Genomic DNA, 19,128 nt, shown 5'->3' on the forward strand with positions numbered 1-19,128 from the left:
ACATGTGTCGTACTACCATTGAGACACTGCCACTGATGTAGGTGGAGCTGACAGCATCCCAGCCATTGAAGATGGCTCTGGGACATACCAAGTTTGGTGTGTGTCAGCTCGCATTGTTGTCAGGATACATCCTAAGTGAAGTCGGAATATGTAAACAGCCTCATTAAAAAGGGAATACATATGAAACATTTTGGGTGGAGTGACGGGAAAATGTTCTTTTAAGTTTGCCCTCGCTCTCCTCAAAACTACAATGTGACAACAGATACTGTAGATCATTTAAAAAATGGAACATATTCTCCAATATGCATGAGTCACATGGAGTGGATAGTATTTACTCTTCATATATTTGACTGACAGAATGAGCTGGGTTCAACTTGTTCCTATGAGGTGCTGTCTAAGCATGTAGGAAATCAAAAGTGTGTATCGTTGTTCCAAATGGTCACACTCAAATGCAAAGTGAAAAAACCCGTCACAGTATCATTTAGATATGGGGGATAACAACGCACATTTTCAGGCACTTTCTCCTTTAAGACATTCATGGTGTTGCACTCGTACGGAAAGTGCCATAAATAGTTTTGTAACAAAGAATGTGATTGGCACAGTCGGCCAATCACTCCCCGAAGTAGGTGTGAATGTAAGATCATCAGTTTCAGAAAAGATAGAAGAAATCGTGGGACACAACCTCCCACCCCCCTCAATCTGATGTCGGAGAGGTGTCAGTGGGTGGAGCCGTTCAATCATCCGACAAGCACCTCTGATGAAGCATGCCGGTGTGGATTCAAGTGTGTTTGAATGTTCAGTAGTTAATACACATAATCTAACAAGAGCGATTTCACAATTAGGGGCTTGGATTCTTTGAGATAACTTGATTCAGGAAGAAATGACACGTGACACATGACACACGAGTGAAGCGTCCCTATCTAAAGATCCTCACTGGAGAGGAAGACTTTTGCGGTTGAGGTAGCCGAGGAGTCTTATTTCTGGGCCAGATTCACATTAGTGACATTTATCATGGAGAGGGAAGATGGTATAATTAGCTTGTCAGTCTACTTTAGGCTGAGCTAGTGCTCTTTGTGAAGAAGAATGGACTGCAAGCCCAAGGAGCTGACAGCCAGTCGATAATGTAGCAATTAATGTCATAAATAATTCCAAAGCCAATTATATTAAAATGGACCTCACACTCTAAAACAGCACTTTATTTCCTATCATTTTATGATGTGTTCGATATCAAACAGCAGGAGCAGATTTTCCTCTTTATTTCTACATATGGCCGGCATATGGCGGAGCCATAATGTGAGGCATAAAAATCAGAAGGGCCATGCAGTAGATTTATTTCTTGATTTAGTTTGCCTTTGACTTACGAATGTCTTCCTTATTGCTGAAGCATCACCCGCGGTAAAAAGCAAATACAAAGTGTAAAACCACTTTTAATCAAAATTATATTGCCTCCATGTTGCTAGCTGTATAAAATGGCACAGCTCATAAAGAATGTGAGTAATTTAATGGCAGTAGTGGTTAAATATATCAAATGCTCCTTCTGGCCTTGGGAGGGTCAAGCCCAGTGTGATATATAGAGAAGACTGTGATGGCTGAAGGTCGTGTCAGCTTCCTCTGCATAATGCATGAATCCTGTAACTCTCTCTGACTCCAATCTTCTGAACCTGAACCTTGGGATGAAAATTTTACTAAGTAAATCAGCGAGCATGCTGGCATTTCTATTAACCTCCAGTGTGGTGCTGACAGAAACGTGAATCACAGTAAATAATTTCTTGCAAATTGTAAATCATGTTTACAACTTGGGCTGAGAAGTGATGTTATGGGATAGTGCCATCTGTTTGCTGTTTGTTACTGCTAATTTCTCTGCACGGAGGCAAAAGAGAAGGTGATTTGAATGTGCCAAATTATAATTTCAAATCGGGAAAGATCTCATTGCTGGTGCTGAAACAAATTAAAGTATTTATTTCTTAAAACATCCCATAAAAATATTTTGCACTTGACACAGATGCTATTTTATTTCATATTAAAGTCCATATACTCTATGATAATACAGGTTAGATTTAGTTTTTTGATGAGTGGTATTTCCCACTTCAAACATGGAAATAGCCAGGAGCTTTGATTTATGCATGCATGGAGTAAAACAAAAGAAAAGGAAATGTTGACCTTTACAGGGAACATAAAGGGTCAGTGCGGCAACTGTGCCTTACAGGCAAATTGCCTCCCAGTGCCGGTGATCTATCCTTACAACAGGGATGAAATTCTTATCTTTAGCCATTTGTTTTTTTGTTGTTTCTCTGGTAGAAATTTGCAGAGGCACAATGTTTTTTCTCAGTGTACAGGTCACCTTGCAACAAAATATAAGAAAAGAGGGAATAAATGAGGCTGTAGTGACGGAAATGTTAACAGCAAAGTTTTCCTCAATTTGAATCAGATTCAGAGAAACATTCACGTGGCAGCGCCGAGGATCTTTACTTGTTTAAAATACTGCGTGCAAACCTGCGAGCTCTCCTGCCCCCTTTTATTTCTGTATCAAAGGGTAAACTAATGCAAAATGTATATGGCCCTTGGCACAAAAGATGGTGGTGCGGCTCACTACAGGAAGATCTGTGTGCTAAAAGCTTGAAACATCTGTGTAAACACATGGCCTTTTTCCAACCATGTAGACAATGTTCTCATAGCCTTAAGATAGATGTCCGAGGCAATATACCTCGCCCCAGGGCTTTGAACATCTGAAAAACCTTGAGCTTTAAGCAATATCCACTTTTAATATTCCAACTTGATGGTATAGAAGTATAGAAGAATTTAACCTACGGCTTTTGTTTGACTCTTGTTGTTCTAAGCATTGGATCTGTTGCACAAATGCTGAGTAGAAATGTGTTTTTTAATGATGCAGTGATATCTTACGGTTGTTTTTTTTCTGCCAGATTATTTTCAAATTTAGGGTATTTTTTATAGAATAGGGTTTGGAAAGGCCAGGCAGACAGAACAAAAAAGAGAGGACCTTCTGCCTTTGTTGTTGTTCTTTAATTCTGTTAATAGCCCAGGGTAAAGATTTATCTGCTCATGTCAATTTACCTCAGCCTCAATATAAAGCACCAAGGTCACTTTTTCCTTGCCTGGCCCACAGGATTAAATTGTCATGTCCCTCTAATAGGCAGCACAGGGAATCATTAGTCCAGCTCAGCTGCCTGACTGATAGGCATTTCAGTCCAATCATGGGAGTGTGCCGCCACAGGCCAGCCAGTATTGACACTGTGTCAGGACTGAGAGGGGACGCCTTAATCAGCCGGGACACTCTCAACATTGATTTGACAAGCTGCCGTAATGACCCCCTTGTTTTGGTAAAGGATCACTGTTTATCCAGGCTGGCATTGATGCACTTGGAGTGTTGCATTGTCATGGAAACTATTATCACCAGCCAAGTCTGTGCAGCTGGGCAAGAGTTGTCTTTAAAGGGGGGACTGTGGATTTGTGTGTGTGTGTGTGTGTGTGTGTGTGTGAGTCTATACTTTAACAACCCAGAGAAATTTTATTTACCCGGATATTTTTTTGCAAGCAGAAAGAAATGAGCTCTTTCAGAAGATATGCAAGTTAACTTATCAATCAATTGAAATCACTGCATAGTCCATAGAGTTAATATATATAATAGCCCATTTCATAGTTAATATATCCTGTAATCAGTGCTGTTTTTTAGTGTGGTAGCTACATGTGTTTATTACTAAGAGATGACACTGTGGCTGGCAGGAGGATCAGGGAAATCAGTGGCCTCTGTGCGAGGTGTTAGACTATAAATATTATTGGCATGCTGACCGTCTCCCACGGCGCCATGGTGTGTAAAATCGTTAACAAGCAACATGATGGGCCCTCTCCATCCCCAAGGTGAGAATGTGGAGAGTGTTTTTATCTGCCATTATCCCGAGGGTGCAACGAGGTGTCCCATGTCACATGATGTCTGGTTATCAGACTTTATATATACAGTCCCTGTTTGACATACAAATGTGTAACATGTGGCTTAGAGCTGCTGAATTGTCGTGTTTTCTCTGCTGAGCTTCGCTGTGTGTCCATTAGAAAATAAAAGACCTGACATACTGTAGAACACAATACATCAGCTTTTAATTTGTGAAAATACAAAATGAAATCATGTACAATTTATGTACAAGCCTATTTGTACAAGACAATAAACTGTATTTATTATTGGGTATTATGACATAGTCAGAAATATCAACTTAGCACTGTCATTGTATCCACAAGTCAATGTGCTAAAAGAAAAATGCACAAAATAATACAAACTAGACTGCAATGCCGAATGTCTCTCAGCCCCACAGGTACTGGCAAACAAGAATACACCAAAAAGAAATAGTTTACATTAAGCTTTACAGATTTCTTTGAAGAGTACATAAAATGAATTGATATCAGGCTCTGCTTGATGATGGATCATTTAAAAAAAGTTTTAAGACTTTTCAAATTATCTACTACAGTGCGTTTTTTTTTTCTTTCATCTCCAGGGAATTACAGCCTCATGTTAAGAAATTCAAAAACTTTTTTTTTTTTTTTTTTTTTTTTTTTTGAAGAATGGTCTCTGAGCTGGCAAGATGGAAAGCAAAGAGGAAAGTACATTTCTCAGTTTCACAGCAAAAGTCAATTTTGCTCAAATCCAGCTAAACTAGAAGCCTCTTTTCGCAGCAGTGGGTCTTCTGGAGTCCTCCGCTGGCTTCAGCACTGCCTGGCACATTACTGGCACTGAGGGGTCGATGGCTTGGATGTTCCAGGGCCAGCAAAAATGTCACAACCTCGCTCTTTTTACATCCAACGCGAATCTTCGCCTGGACCGTGACGCTTCTTCTGCAGATTAAGGATTTTTACGGATTGCTTGCTTTTTTTAAAGGTGACAACAGCACCAAAATAGCTTTGTTGTTATTCAGATAAGACATGATTAATAACCATTCTTAGCTCTCTATTCTGGCCTCATGTGCTTACAAACTGAAACAAATGATAGATGCTTCATCAGATGTGTGTACATTGTTTGTTTTTATGGATATATCAGATATGCAATCGATCACCAAGATGGTTTACCAAAAGTATAGAATCTATCAGAACATATCAATAGCCAAAACCCCCTTTTTTTTAAATGATAGAGCTGTTTTTCATGTATCTACAAAAAGCATGAACATGTCTGATTATGGCATTAAGATTGGTCATGGAGTACAACATAAGCGCTTAATGGCCTCCAAGACAATCCTGTGTCAGGCAGTGCTTACAGCCAATGGAGGACCTAAGATTCCCACTTCATGCGATATGTGGCTTTCACATTCAGCTCACTTACAGACTTATTATATGGCGCCAAGCTATGCGGTAGTATTTGGCTTTGCTGTCTATGGTGTCATTAGTATATGAATAACTCAGCAACTGTATTAGAAACTGCTTAAGATTTTTGGTTATATTCTAATGTTGCCAGCAAAACAGCTCTATCATGTTTGGCTATTGGGATTAAAGAAGAAAAAAAAAAAAAAAACATCTTACCCCTGGAGCAACTTTGCAGATACTTAAAAGCTTTACTCAGTAAGATTTCTGGGTTTTTAGGACATTGCAACCAAACAGCAACATGAAAACATTTATAACAAAACGACTTCAAAAAGGCAAAGATAAGACAAATATAAATGGATAAAGATAAGGCTGGAGCCAAATGCCATTTACACATGGACACTGGCCATTGTAACTGTCACAAATGTTGTGAATTAGCTCCAAATGGCAAAGGAATCACTGAGAGTCAGTCATTAACAAAGCCATTGTGGTGGGATCGCAGCTGGATGTAAAATACACATTTTAACATACTGTACAGAATAACTCTGCAGCACTGGGTAAAGTAAATGCAGTAATAGTAGTAGTTGTTCATCGACAGCTAAAAAGGCAACTTTTATAATTGCAAAATTTGATCCAGTAATCATAATAATCACCTCTTTTAGTGATAGTAGTAATTTTTACATTGCTCGTCTCCTTCAAGTGACCCTCATTCCCCAGAATGGAACAAAAAAGTCATGGAGTCTGGTCACCACTAAAGATTAACTGTGCAATCTAATAGCTGAGTGGTTGCGCAACTTGACTATGATTGTCTTTATGAATATTTCATGTATGACTGCTTGTACAATAAGCTTGCTGCAGCGGTGAATAAGCAAAGCAGTTTGTGTTCGTGTCATCTAAAGTCAGCTGATGATTTATGTTTGCAGACGAGAAGACATCCTGAATCCCAGCCCGACACCTACACGATAAGTCTTCTGAGAGTCCGAGCGTCCAGGTGTCGGCGTGGTTCCGGAGCTCAGCACTCGTCTTCTGCTTCTCTGATGGGTGGAATCAAGCTGCTTGTGGATTTACACTGACTGACTTGGTTGACGGCGAGAGTATTCACAGGCTTGATCTGTATGGTCCTCAGGTGGGTATTCTCTTGCTCATCTGTAAACCATGTCTTTTCTGAGAAAGAGACCAAATCATATAGAGACAAAGAGGAGGGACATGAGACAGTTAATGCTACATGGATGTCAATTACAATTTCAGTGTCACCAGTTTGTTTGGTTTGTGTTTTAAGTGAACACAGAACATTGGGAGGACACTGTACATTTGAAAAGAAATTACTGTTTGAATTGATGGTGTAGAAAGAAATTCTGACATGATAAAAAAAAAAAAAAAAAAAAAAGCCCTGAGGTGGAGTTTTAATGGCAGGTAAGTATCATTCATTGTCCCATTATCTCAGTTTTCACCTCTGTAGTGTCACTCATCAAAATGTTTTTCATATATACCATACTGCCATGTAAGCATGCCGGTTTGTTGGGTCAGTAGACATGCAGGTCACCACTTAAACAACATCTGTTTTAATACTTCACTATACTAAATTAGAAGCTAATACTTTTAACTTCACAATTCATACATGAGTTTTTTTTTTATTTTTTTTTTTATCTTTTTGAGGGGCTTCAGGCTTTTTGGCTTGATGCAACTTTCTTTTGTTATAGAAGGAAATAGATAGTCTGGCATAGTATATCACTGGTGATTCATCCACTTGGCAATGTCCACGGTCATGCATTTTCATCGACATGACTTGAGGCTGTGGTGCTGCAGTGCATTAACGCATATGCCAGCAGATACAAGTTGCCAATAATAAAACATCAAACACGACTTGATACAGAATAAAGTAGAAGTAGCAGCAAGCCATTCAGTTGCAATCACACAGTCATACCTACAGTGAGAGGTACTGCATAGGTCATAACCATGCGCTCCTGATGCAGCCATTTGAAAACACCAAACTACTTGGCTTTCATTCAGAGGGCAAAATGTCAGCAAGGACATGACCGTGTTCAATGCATTATTTAACATCATGCATAATCATTCACGTCCATACCTTGGCCCACTCTATTCATCCTTGTTGCACTTTGGAAAAAGAAAGTAGTAGACTAAATGTAAGCTAAATGGGAAATACTAATATGACCATTAATAACAGAAACTGCACAGTATGATGATCAGAGGCATAAAAACAGCAGATGCTCTCATTACATATGGATGTAGAGTAGGTTAATCAGTGGGGTGTGACCAAACAACTCAACAAAAAGTAAAGAAAAACAGAACATGTATCATGTCAGAAAATCTTTTAAGTGCCATTACTATTCATATCGCCACTGTAGCATGTATCAAGCAGCCATACTGTATCCATGCCTACTGCCAAAACAGTTGGAGGATGATGTCCATGTTTCGGATGTAATTCAGAACCCAAAGAGCAACATGCAGCTAACATACCAAATGTGTTATATAATGTAGTTTGATATTAGCACAAAACAAGAGGGCTCAGCAACTTCATGTCAAACATAAATGTATTTCTACAAAATGTGCAATGTAAATGAATTTGTGCAGCTGATCGTGTTTTTTCTAGCACAGATTACTAACCAGAGAAAGCCTGTAGTTTTCATTCAGCAGCTGTGAAAATGTAACATGTGCTCATTCATTTTTTTAAAGAGAATATTTGAGTATAATATTTTCTCATAGAAACAATAGTATATTAGAAAGTACTTAAAGAACGCATACCTCTGCCAATTCTGCAAAATCCTCTAAATATGTTAATAACAGAACATGTTTATATAGTTGTAATTTAAATACACATGATGACAGACAGTAATGTTTATCAACTCAAACTTACATCCTGTCTGGGAATACTATGGCTCCTTGTACACTGTAATGAGTTATGGTAATTTAAATTCATCATGCTTTTGTATTGCCAACCATAGTTAACATAGCATGCTCCTGGATTATGGTTGGATTCTTTTATTTTCTGGAGTTGTTCAGGGTAAGAGGTGACAGGTATATTTGGGAATACTCATGAACTGAAAGCTGAGCACTGCTGTGTTGGAGTTGTCCCCAAAAATGAAACGGTTGCCTTTATATAACTGCATTCTGCAAAGATGAAAGCTCAGACTGTTCTTTGTGTGTTTGCAACTGTGAAGCAAAGAACAGTTTGCAATTTCAAGCCTTCTTGGAGTCTCTGGTTCTGTTCTTACATAGGGTGCCACGTATTTTTGCTGGGGGATCTAGATTGGGTTATTAGAAGGAACTGCCCGCCTGATCTAAACCTGGATAGTGCTTTGTTATTGGACTTCTGTGCTTGACTGTCCATAGCAGAACACGTTTAAGCATTGGGTTGTAATTGGATGTGGTACCAGAACACCTTCGACCAAATCCTATCTTGAGGCCCGAGAGTTGTTGATGCTTGCTCACTTGTCTCAGTGGATTCCTGAATGGACAGATAGGCATTGTTAGGCCTATAGTTGCAGGTGCACAGATACAGATGTGGGAGGAATTTAGGGAGACTATATAGAGGGTCTCAGAGAGCTTATGGTGAACCATTAGACAAGTAAGGGACTGGTCTCAGCAGGAGAGGAGAATAGCGTACCTTAACTGTGGCTATTGTTGTGCTGTGGAAGGAACACTTGGAAGAGTTCATAAACCTACATGAAGCACTGGAGAAGGCAAACAAAAAGCTCTGCTCTGAATATTGTTGAGGTGTCTTGGACACACCTCTTCAGTGCCACATTGCAGTCTTGGATTTGCCTATGGACTGGGAAAATAATGCATATATTTTGGTAAGGTGGCCTTGATAGATTGTCAAACCTCAGATTCAGTAGGTGCAATGTGGATTCCATCCTGGTCATGAAACAACTGACAAGCTCTTTACTTTGGCAGGAATACTGGCGTGGCCCTGGGAGCTTACCTATCTAGGCTACAAGTGTTGTGTAGACATTGTAAGGTTCATGGCCGTTTCCCTTGTAGTGGCTTGTGGAGTTACTGATTATGAGATGCTTGGGCTCTTACTACAAGTGAGGGCTGTGTCAGTATTTTCAGTGATAGATCAAGCGTGATCTGCACTAACCTCTGCCCAACATGGTTGTTTTTTGGTTGTTGTCATGGAAAGACTACATGTGCAGATGATACAATTCTATTTGCTCTATTGACCCATGACCTTCAGCACATAGTGGGGCAGTTTGTAGCAGAATGTTTAAACGTGCACTTGCTCATTATCTGATAAAATTGTAATCACTGGTAATCTACCAAGTAAGAATAACCACATTGTTAGGTAGCCAAACATTCACTAAAATGCCTTGAAAAAGAGTTTAACAAATATAAAATAACACTGAGATGTGACATTAACATGTGAAGACAATGTAATTATAATGGTGGTGTAGCTTTATTAATAACATTTGCTGATTGCAGATATCTTGACATAATTAATACGCCATATGAGTAAAATATAGCATTTAAATGATAATGGAAATCAACAGGCATTAAGATGACATGGTGTTCAGTATTTCATAGACATGACAAAATGTGAACTTTTAAGACATGTCATATAAAGTGCAGTTCAAGTACAATACGGTTCAGCTTTTATTCAAACAAGACAAACACAAGTTTCAACAGAGCAAAACTTGGAATGCTTTAAGATAGAGAGACCCGGTGATCATTATCACAGAGGTGAGAGTTGTTAATACGAGTATAAGTAAAACTACAGGGTTTGAAATGTCTGCCAATTCCTCCTCTCGGGACATATTCTGTTCTTATATATTGTGATTTGGCCCATATCAAACATAAAAAATACCTCCCTTCACATTTTAACCAAGATAGCATCATCTCAAACTTGAAGAGTTTTAATCACTTGTTGGAGTTGGCCCTGTGTGTGCAGGTAAGAGCACCACAGTGAAGACAGCAATGAAAAATTTAAACAATGGTGAAGACGGTGAACCTAAGTATGATTTAAAGTAAATGCAATAAAACCAGGATAAGAACCAGGTCAGCAGTTCATTGGAAACTAACAGAATTCATCATTGCACTGGTCTACATGTATATTTGTCTCAAAGTGCATTATAAACAAAATTGATTCAGATATCTTGCTTTTAACTGCAGAGTGCTTTTGGATAGGTTTCTAACTATCAAAAATTTGTCCTATGGTGAAAATTGAGAAAAAATCTGTTAAATCATGACAAACATTACCTCAAGAATAACTGCATTACTTAAGTGTACTGTAATTCTTGGCATAAAAAAATGTACAAGAACGGAAAATTCACAACCACAGTAACAACCAATGGATGGAAAGAAAAGAAAGACAGAAGCCCTTTGTGGTTTCTTACTTTGCCCTTTGCCATGGGATGGCCCCGCTCAGGGGGCAACTGGTCTGTATTGCATGTTGCTATTGAATGCAAACTAAGACATAGAAGTACCACATACATACACATTCAGACAAACATACACACATAGCCAGCCAGACATGTTACAGTCTGTCTGGACCCTGCAAAAGGACACACAGGACAACACTGTTGGCAGGCACTGTTCAAGGACATACAAAGTCAGAGAGCTTTAGAGGGGCACATACTTTTGTTTGTCTCGTGAGTCCCTGCTTTTGGTGCGGTTGGTGCGGTTGGTGGTTGGGATAGAGTGGACGGAGGAGCTCTTTTTGCTGGAGGAATGGGACGAATGGGAGGAGTGGGAGAGGCTGGTTCGAGACTGGCCGGCGTTGTGGTCAAACTGCATCAGGCAGAATATCAGGTCTGAGGGCACCAGCTCAAACGCATATGGTGGATTGGTTATGACATACCTAAAGGAGAGAGGGAACAGATGGGGGGCCAGTTCTAAATATAGTTTAGGTAGAAGAGATTTTTTTGACCAAGCCTTATCTTTTTGTGGATCCCAGTTTTGAGCATATAATTTCAAGGACACATTTGGTCCGTACTCACCGTTTGGTACATTGGCTTTGTGCGTTTAGATGTGCGTCTCGTAACCGATAGATGCCAAAGCACAGCATGTTGTACGTTTTCAGGGCTTTACAAAACAGGTCACCATAACAACCCCCATCCTGAAAGAAAGAGACAAACACACAGTGTAGTACACAGTCTGCATTTTAACAAAAGCAACGCTAAAAATAAATCATCATAATCATTTACATGGACTAAATATACCTCCAGCGTTAAAAATGAGTCCTGAACTGATCGCTGTTTGTCTGTTACAGATGATGATGGTGATAACCCTAAAGGCTTGGCTAATTTTGCAGTGCGATTAATTAATTTCAGTGGAATCGACCAGTGGGGCGAAACCAATCAGTGTGAAGCTTTGGTGAACTTTGACACATAAATTTCCATCATTGGCCAAAAGAAAGTTGTCTTCATAGTGCCGACCTTTAAGGGAATAATAGAGGGGTGGGAAGAGAGAGAAAGCTATCTCAGGTTATTAGTTGTGTTGTACCATCCGGTTTTATTTAATCCTCCTCTGTCTGAATATAAAGTGCTCCAAATGCGCATGTTTTTTTAGACAGTTATAGGACCTGAGTCAGTGCTCTTGGATAAACTGTGCTAAATTCTTTACAGCTAATGATCTGCAATTTGTAAGATAGCTAGCTTGGCTTAGTTTTTTCCCCTCATCATACACGTTCTACTCTGTGCTTTCATGGTGTTCTTGTCTTTGAAAGCTTCATTTTTTCTTCTGTTGACATAGAGCTAATGTGACTAAGCTGTAAAAGACATTCTTCCAGAAGCATTGTGACTTGTCTACATGCATTTTGGCAAATTCCAGTCAGGCTTTTTTTTTTTTTTTTTTTTAATCTTTCTCTAAGTAAGGCGCCTCTGTTCAATCTGGGGTCAATTTTTCTCTTGCAGCCACATTCAAGGTTGGCTACGGTCCCATGGACCTTAAACTTCTTAATAATATCAGCAGCTGTGGTCACAGGAACATTAAGTTGCTTGGAGATGATCTTATAGTCTTTACCTTGACCATGCTTGGGAAATATTTTCTTCCTTATCTCCTCAGACAATTCTTGTACACAATGATACCAAACATTTTCTCCATTTCAATGGGCTGAATGACTGTTTGAAAATACCTGTGAGACTAACAGACAGACAATAGTCTGCTTGAAATATCACCCCTTCTAAGTACCAATAATTTTGGCCATTATAGAAGATCTTTGTAGAATAAGCAAGAATTCAGCTCATTTCACACCTTCACTGTTTTATTCTGTGGCAGACCAAAGGCATGTAGGTATGCATGACAAATGAGCTTTTTATTTCAACACTTTACGGAGCATTGCTTCATTGAAGTGCAAGGGCACCAACACACATTAATACTCTTTTAATTATTGTAACTGAAAGCCTTCTAAGGCCATAAACTGCAGGACTGTAGAGTATGAAATGTAATAAATGCCAGGATTTTGTTCACTAAATGTATTTATCTGATGGTGATTCATTTGGATTAGTGCTTTTATTTCATTGACACAGAACACAAAATCCTTGTTACTCATCTGAACTCTATGTCACAGCCGTGATAACAGTCCCTGTTAATCTGAATCCTTTCACTAAAGTCAGCTCCCACAATATAAGCAGACAAAGATATGCTTAGCCCTTGGGTGACAAGACCAGTCACTTACCCCGAGGTCAGCAAAGGGCCCGTCGTACAAGGCCAGCTGTGCCACGCGACACCTGTCCCTGTTTGCCAGGGTCTGTGGCGTGCTGTAGCCACCCCGTAACGCATTCTCCTCCGCCAGCAGCCCCTCCAGCTCCGGGGTCGCCCCGCCTGTTACCAGCGTCCGGATCAAGGTGAGGATATTATCATTGAAGTATGTCTGAAGGAATGAAGGTAGAGGGGGGTGAGTCCTTAAGCAAACGCCAGCAAAGTCACAACTGAACCTTCTCAAAGTGCCAGCCAGCCCGAATGGTGCTATCTAACTCTTCTCTGTCACGTCACATTGCTCTCTACACTGAGTGAAAAGACAGGAGAATCCAATTACTGCAGGTTACTCTCACTCGCATCAGAGAGAAACACAGGAAGTCCGTGTACACATTCGTGCTGTCCAGGCATTTCCAACAGCTAAATAGATTTAAAAAAATCAGCTTTACAAACTGCATGTTAAGCCAGAAGATACACTTTCCTTAGTGTAGCTTTTAATTCAAACCCGTTTTTGCTTTGTTAATTTTAACAAGGGCAAATGTCTGCCCTTTTCTTTGCACTGCAGTCTCTTGTCTCCCCCTGCTTGTACAGCACAGTGACATCTCCCTCGGCTGCTGACAGCACTATTGACTAAGATGATGGATGAGGGCTGTCCATTAGGTAGCATTACCTTTGTCTACACTGGAGCGCACTTGAAGGCAGCTTTGCTCTAACCTCACTCAAACTGAAAGGCAGACAAATGAATCCATCATACCTGGGACAAGTTCCAGTCATGTCATCTATTGTTTTAACGAGAGCAGAGTGCCCCTACATTTTTTTTCTGAGGGGACCAGAGGTATTCTGCTATCTGCCCTGATATCAAAAACACAACATTTCTTTGCATATTTCAGATCGCTGACAGATATATGTCATCACACAAAAAACTCTATCATAATCTCTTTATATCTACAGATTAGTGTGCAAGCTAAATCGATTCTGACTTACAGCACTCATTAAGGAATCCAGCACACTGACTGCGAAGGCTGTCCCACAGGCAAAAGGCTGAGTGAGGTACAACTCTGTGTCCGGGTCGTCGTCGTCATCTTGGTCCAGGAACTGAACATTTGAGTCATTCACTATGGGGGTAAATGTACATCTAATTAGTTATTCAAATTCTGCTCATTTTGTTTTCTCCACACTAAAACCAGATCTCATGGAGTTATTTGTGGTTTGAAAAAGCATGGATTGTGTGCTTAGGCATACATCAGGCAAATACTTGACTGACGTGAAGAGGATGACACAAAAGTACAGTGGTTATGCACAACAGTCAGTAGCTGCAGATATGGACTGTTTTAGAAATCTGTGTTCGACACATTCTATTTCACTACTTAGTTCTGAATTTGGACAAAATTGTGGTTTTCTTTCAATCAGCTGAAGTAAAACTGTGTCTGGTATTTGTGTTTGGCCTTGTGACCAACTTGCCTCTGCCACATTCCATATCCAGGCCATTCATGCACAATCATGACACCATGCATATTGTCAAAGCTCCAGGCCTTGATTCAAAGTCTTCCTGAGGTCAATATCAGTAACACCAATATGCCATTGTTTGTCTTGTAAATCCAAGACAGAACTTCCAATTACTTGTTCTTGCATGTCAAAACAAATGAAAGTATCTCATTGCCCCAGAACCTTCTTTGAAGATGTCTTTGAGCACAAAAACACATGCAGTAGCTGGAAGAAAGTAATGATGTAAAATTTAGTTGGAGAACTGCTACTTCTGTGAGGACAGAAATAAATGTCAGTCATATCGACAGGGCTGAGATGAAAGAAGGGCCAGAGAATGTGATCCGACAGAAGATGCTATGAAAACAGCCACAAGGACTTCTGAGGGATCAAAGGCCTTGTAATTCTTAGAAAAATAAAAGGGAAAATTTTTGCTTTGAGAGAAGGGGCCAAAACAAGACAGGCAATTTCAACCAGAACCAAGGGGTAAAATGTGCTCAAAGTGATGCTATGGGAATGGACTGAGCCTCTTGTGCAGCGAGAGAAATCAAAAGAAAGCTGATATGGAGGCAGCAGCAGTTACAACACTGCAGTACAGGACAGAGGCACTTCTTACCAAGCTCAGTTATCATTTGTATGCTGGTCCCACTGCTTTTATCCTGACTGAATGAAATCACAGGCAGTTTTTTGCCTGGCTTTGCTAATGGTGCTAGACAAGTGTTGAGGAAAAACAGTTACTGGAGCACGTCAACAAGGGACAAAAAAAAAAACAAACATAAAAAAAACTCAACTTTTAGTACGGTTAATCAAGTGTTGACAGCTTCTAATTGCAGAAATTGTGTTTTCAGATCTGTTTACAACTACTTAACTGAAAAGACATGCAACAGTAGAGCTAATGTATCAATCATCTGACACTAAATACAGACGCAAGCATACCTAGTTCTGTTATGATGGGAATATTTGCTCCAGTTGTGACAGAAGTCTGCCTTACTAATCCATGGACTGGGCTGTTTTCAGGAGAAGATCTATCCATCCCCGGTGGTGTGAAACCTAAATGGATACACACATAACATGAAGCACACTCTATTAATGCAATATTCAATACTTCATCAGAGGCTACAAACAGGCACATCAGCAGAACTAATACACTGGGGCTATTTCATCCATTCCCGGCTACTGCTAAAGCATAAAGTTGCTGAGTGTGATGTTACCGTATTCTTGACAAGGTCCAATATTAGTCTATATATAATAAATGTGACACACTGCTCATTTTGTTTCCCTTAGACTGTGTGTGCATGGAGACGGAAACCTTTTACACACACACACACAAAGAAAAGCATGTACAGTATAGAGCCATGAAATAGAAAATAAGTGACGCAAGATTGAATCCAGATTGACTTGACATTCCTTGCTTTCCTCAGACTGACAAGTAAGCACATTAAATCAGAGATGCTGTATGTATTATACATAGGCCGTGTTTTGACATCCATCACTTACTGCTGACTAAGGCAAATGCGAGGTCGTACACGTATTAGAGGAATAATGAAATTTGCAGGGATTTTTTTCTCTCCCTCCTCAGGTCAAAAGGTTTCTAAAAGCATTTCTCTCAATGACCATTATTGAAGGCCATCTCGAGCTGACTGATTGCTTCACTCGCTGGTTTGAAAGCTGTAACATGCAACATTCATAAATTATACATATTATATTATTCTTACAAAGCAGCCGCAGATATTGAAAAATAAAAAAAATGTGTGAGCCAGGTGAGGCTGTTGTGCCAGTTCTGTGCTTGTTGCCACCAATTAGGTTTGTGAAGAAAGCAGTTGTTACAGTAACCTGAGGAATAGTCAGTAGGGTTTAGTGTCAAATGCAGTGACACCAGGTCAGCCAGGCAGCACCCAGTGAGGGATATTCTCTGTGCCAGGGCCCTGTCCCTTACAGGCAGTGCAGTGAACTATGATAGGGCACTCCTTACCTTGGGAATTAGCCTGCAAGACCCCGATGCTGTCGTCAAACAGCATGGATTTGATGTTGAGTGACGCCAAGATGCATTCTTTGTCCTGCAGTGATGCGTCGTCAATATTGTTCTGATTGGCTGACAGAATGACACACATGTCGCAGAGGTTGATGTTGACAGCCCTCAGATCTGCCCGACTCAACGGTGTGCCCTTTGAGAGGGAGTGAAGGAGAGAATTTGTTATCTCACCTATGTGATACAAGAAGTAAATGAAAATGTGGCTAAATGTGATGCTTCAAGTGCCGTTCTCATCCGTGAGACCTATTCAACCCTCTGTCCTACAGGGTTGAGATAATAAAACAATATTTTGATTAAATATTGAAAAATCATTAAAGAACATCTGAATCATGTAAGGCCAAAGCATCATACAGGTGGGATGATGCACTTTAAAGGCTTATTGACTAAAACCACTTTCTTTCCCTGATCTTAACCAAATGCTAAAACTTAGCTATGACAATGTTAATCGTGTTTTAGTCGCCAGGAGTGAAAATTCTACAGAACATACATGAAATACATGACATTTTCAAGATACATTCAGTATTAATACTTAGCACTGGCAGTGAATAGATTGCAGATACATACTACTTAAAATATTTCCTCACTGCATTGATTAATAATAGCATTATGTTTCCCACAAAACACTTGTTAACGCAAATGAGTTGTATATGTATAGAATGAAGAGGCAGGGTTGCTCGTTTTGTCATACCTGTTACAGTCGTATATAGAAATTAGAGATTTTGCTGTACTCACTGGCAGAATGGAAACTTTTGGAAAGTTGTGAAGAGTCTCCCACTCTCGCTTCAGATACTCAAGGGAGCCGACAAACACGATGTGCTTCAGCTCATGGTAGTGAAAGTTGCTCGCTCTCAGGGGCATGACAAAATTTCGGAGACCAATCAATGCCGATTTCACATCTCCAAAGATGCACACGACCACATGTCCGCTCAGAACAGTCATGGCTGCCTCGCTCCGGGTCTGACAGGGAAAGAGAGAACGAGGGATAAAAAAAAAAAGACAAAAAGATGTTTATGACTGAAATGTTGCATGAACTGGCTTTTTTAAACAAAGGTTAATGCTTTCTCCTCTTGTACTTGCCTGCTCACCCAGTAAAATATATCATGCAGTTTATGACTGCACTAGACTATGAAAGTAATTTGAAAAATGGCATATGTATTAGTACAAGAAATGTTCTATGTACAGGGCCCCCATATACCAAATGACAAGTCAAACACCTCATTAGAGTGTTTAAGTGCCCTGTCAACCTCTGATGGTGCTTTGTGACATGACACATCTGTCACCGGGGAGAAGAGTGTCAGGGAAAAATGACGTGTGCCGCGTAAAGGAGCAGAACCCACCAAGATGACCTTCTCGATGTCTTTGGACGGGCACCAGTGAAACATCCCTGTGGAGTCGTATTTCTTTACATTCTCATCCATGCTCTCAATCTGCTCGTTCCCAGGGATGAGGAGTGGGTCATGTCTGATCAAACAAAAGACAAGAGGGAGGGCATGAAAGAATAGCATAAGACACTGTGACTGTAGATTAAATGACCTAGTTCTATGCATTTGACTAATAAAGCTAAATTATGAAGTGATAAACCTGAGAATATCATCCTCGAATTATAATATTAGGAGAAGCTTTTTTTATGTACAGCACCTTTCAAAACAAAATTATGAGCTGATTTGTCAGGCTAAAACCATATTCCAAGCTATAACAATTAGTAAGTAAAATCAGGCAATTAGAGGTTGGAAAATGAAATGCAATAATTGAAATAAATAAATTGAAATACTAATGAATAAATAATAACAAATAAAAAAAACTAATTAACATTTTTAATTGTGAAAAACATTCATTAATAGACCATCAAAATATTTAGGGATCTCCAAACAAATCACTCGTATTAGAAAAAAAAGTAGCTTTTTCCCTTTTTCCTTCCTGTGCTCATTCCTGTCAGAGACCATCTGCAGAAATGCCAACAACACTGCCATGTCATCCAGCAGAGTGACATCAGCAGCGGCAGCCAGGCGGAAGGAGATGGCAGCAACACACTGCGCTGACTGGCATGAGCACGAAGATGCAATTACGCCCCCTTACTGCATACAGCTTCCGACGTAGTGTGCTGCACGGTAAAAGCTTTAACAGACCAGACTTTAAATATTTCAGCAATTTGCCCAATCATATTTGCTTTCCAAAGTGAAGTGTATTAATTTTTAAACATAGCATCGGAACTACATAAACTAATCTCACTGAGCGCAGTGGTGAGCTTCATCCTACCCAGACATGAGTACCTGCGGTTGTATCATGCTTGCTCTGGTCAGAGCGATACGAGGTATATTAATGATATATTAAAATAATTTCCAATTTTCACCAAAAACATCATCTGACTTTCAAACTCTCCCATGTTCACCTTTCCTCCCTTTCGAACCCCCAACAAAAATAGAAAAAAAAGGAAAAAATACAATGGAATATAAAATTAATTTGCAAACATAAAACTAAATATTTTTTTAATTAAACATATGCATATATGAAAAATGTAGAACAAAAATTATATATATATATATATATATATATATATATATAAAATCCTTCTAATAAATGATAACAATCGTCCTCCGAAATAATGCATCTAAAGTTCAGACCCAACATCAGATGCTAGGGTTATTGTCTACAGACCATTC

The 19,128-nt window shown here is 39.6% G+C and overlaps 1 protein-coding gene across 13 annotated transcripts in view; it reads right to left on the minus strand.

Annotated features, from left to right (window-relative positions):
* Window positions 1-4,088: 4,088 nt before the first annotated feature.
* The window catches only part of LOC111657121 (calcium-activated potassium channel subunit alpha-1a), a 103,090-nt gene continuing 88,050 nt past the window's right edge, over window positions 4,089-19,128 (minus strand). For 5 of the 13 annotated variants that reach the window (XM_087174792.1, XM_087174794.1, XM_087174793.1 and 2 more), the window contains 10 exons: window positions 17,806-17,929; window positions 17,201-17,425; window positions 16,409-16,601; window positions 15,373-15,486; window positions 15,053-15,145; window positions 13,939-14,069; window positions 12,935-13,129; window positions 11,256-11,374; window positions 10,895-11,116; window positions 4,089-6,462 (listed from right to left, as the gene is read on the minus strand). In XM_087174792.1, coding sequence (XP_087030918.1) covers window positions 6,441-6,462; window positions 10,895-11,116; window positions 11,256-11,374; window positions 12,935-13,129; window positions 13,939-14,069; window positions 15,053-15,145; window positions 15,373-15,486; window positions 16,409-16,601; window positions 17,201-17,425; window positions 17,806-17,929 — 1,438 coding nt within the window. In that variant the 3' untranslated portion in view covers window positions 4,089-6,440. Of the gene's footprint in view, window positions 6,463-7,384; window positions 7,414-8,627; window positions 8,630-10,894; window positions 11,117-11,255; window positions 11,375-12,934; window positions 13,130-13,938; window positions 14,070-15,052; window positions 15,146-15,372; window positions 15,487-16,408; window positions 16,602-17,200; window positions 17,426-17,805; window positions 17,930-19,128 lie in introns of all 13 variants that reach the window. The other 8 variants (XM_023409152.2, XM_023409151.2, XM_087174795.1 and 5 more) reach the window with 4 other exon arrangements.

Source organism: Seriola lalandi, unplaced genomic scaffold, assembly GCF_002814215.2.
Source record: "Seriola lalandi dorsalis isolate HSWRI2012SDOR001 ecotype SW California unplaced genomic scaffold, Sedor1 jcf7180002054383, whole genome shotgun sequence".
Lineage (NCBI taxonomy): Eukaryota > Metazoa > Chordata > Actinopteri > Carangiformes > Carangidae > Seriola > Seriola lalandi.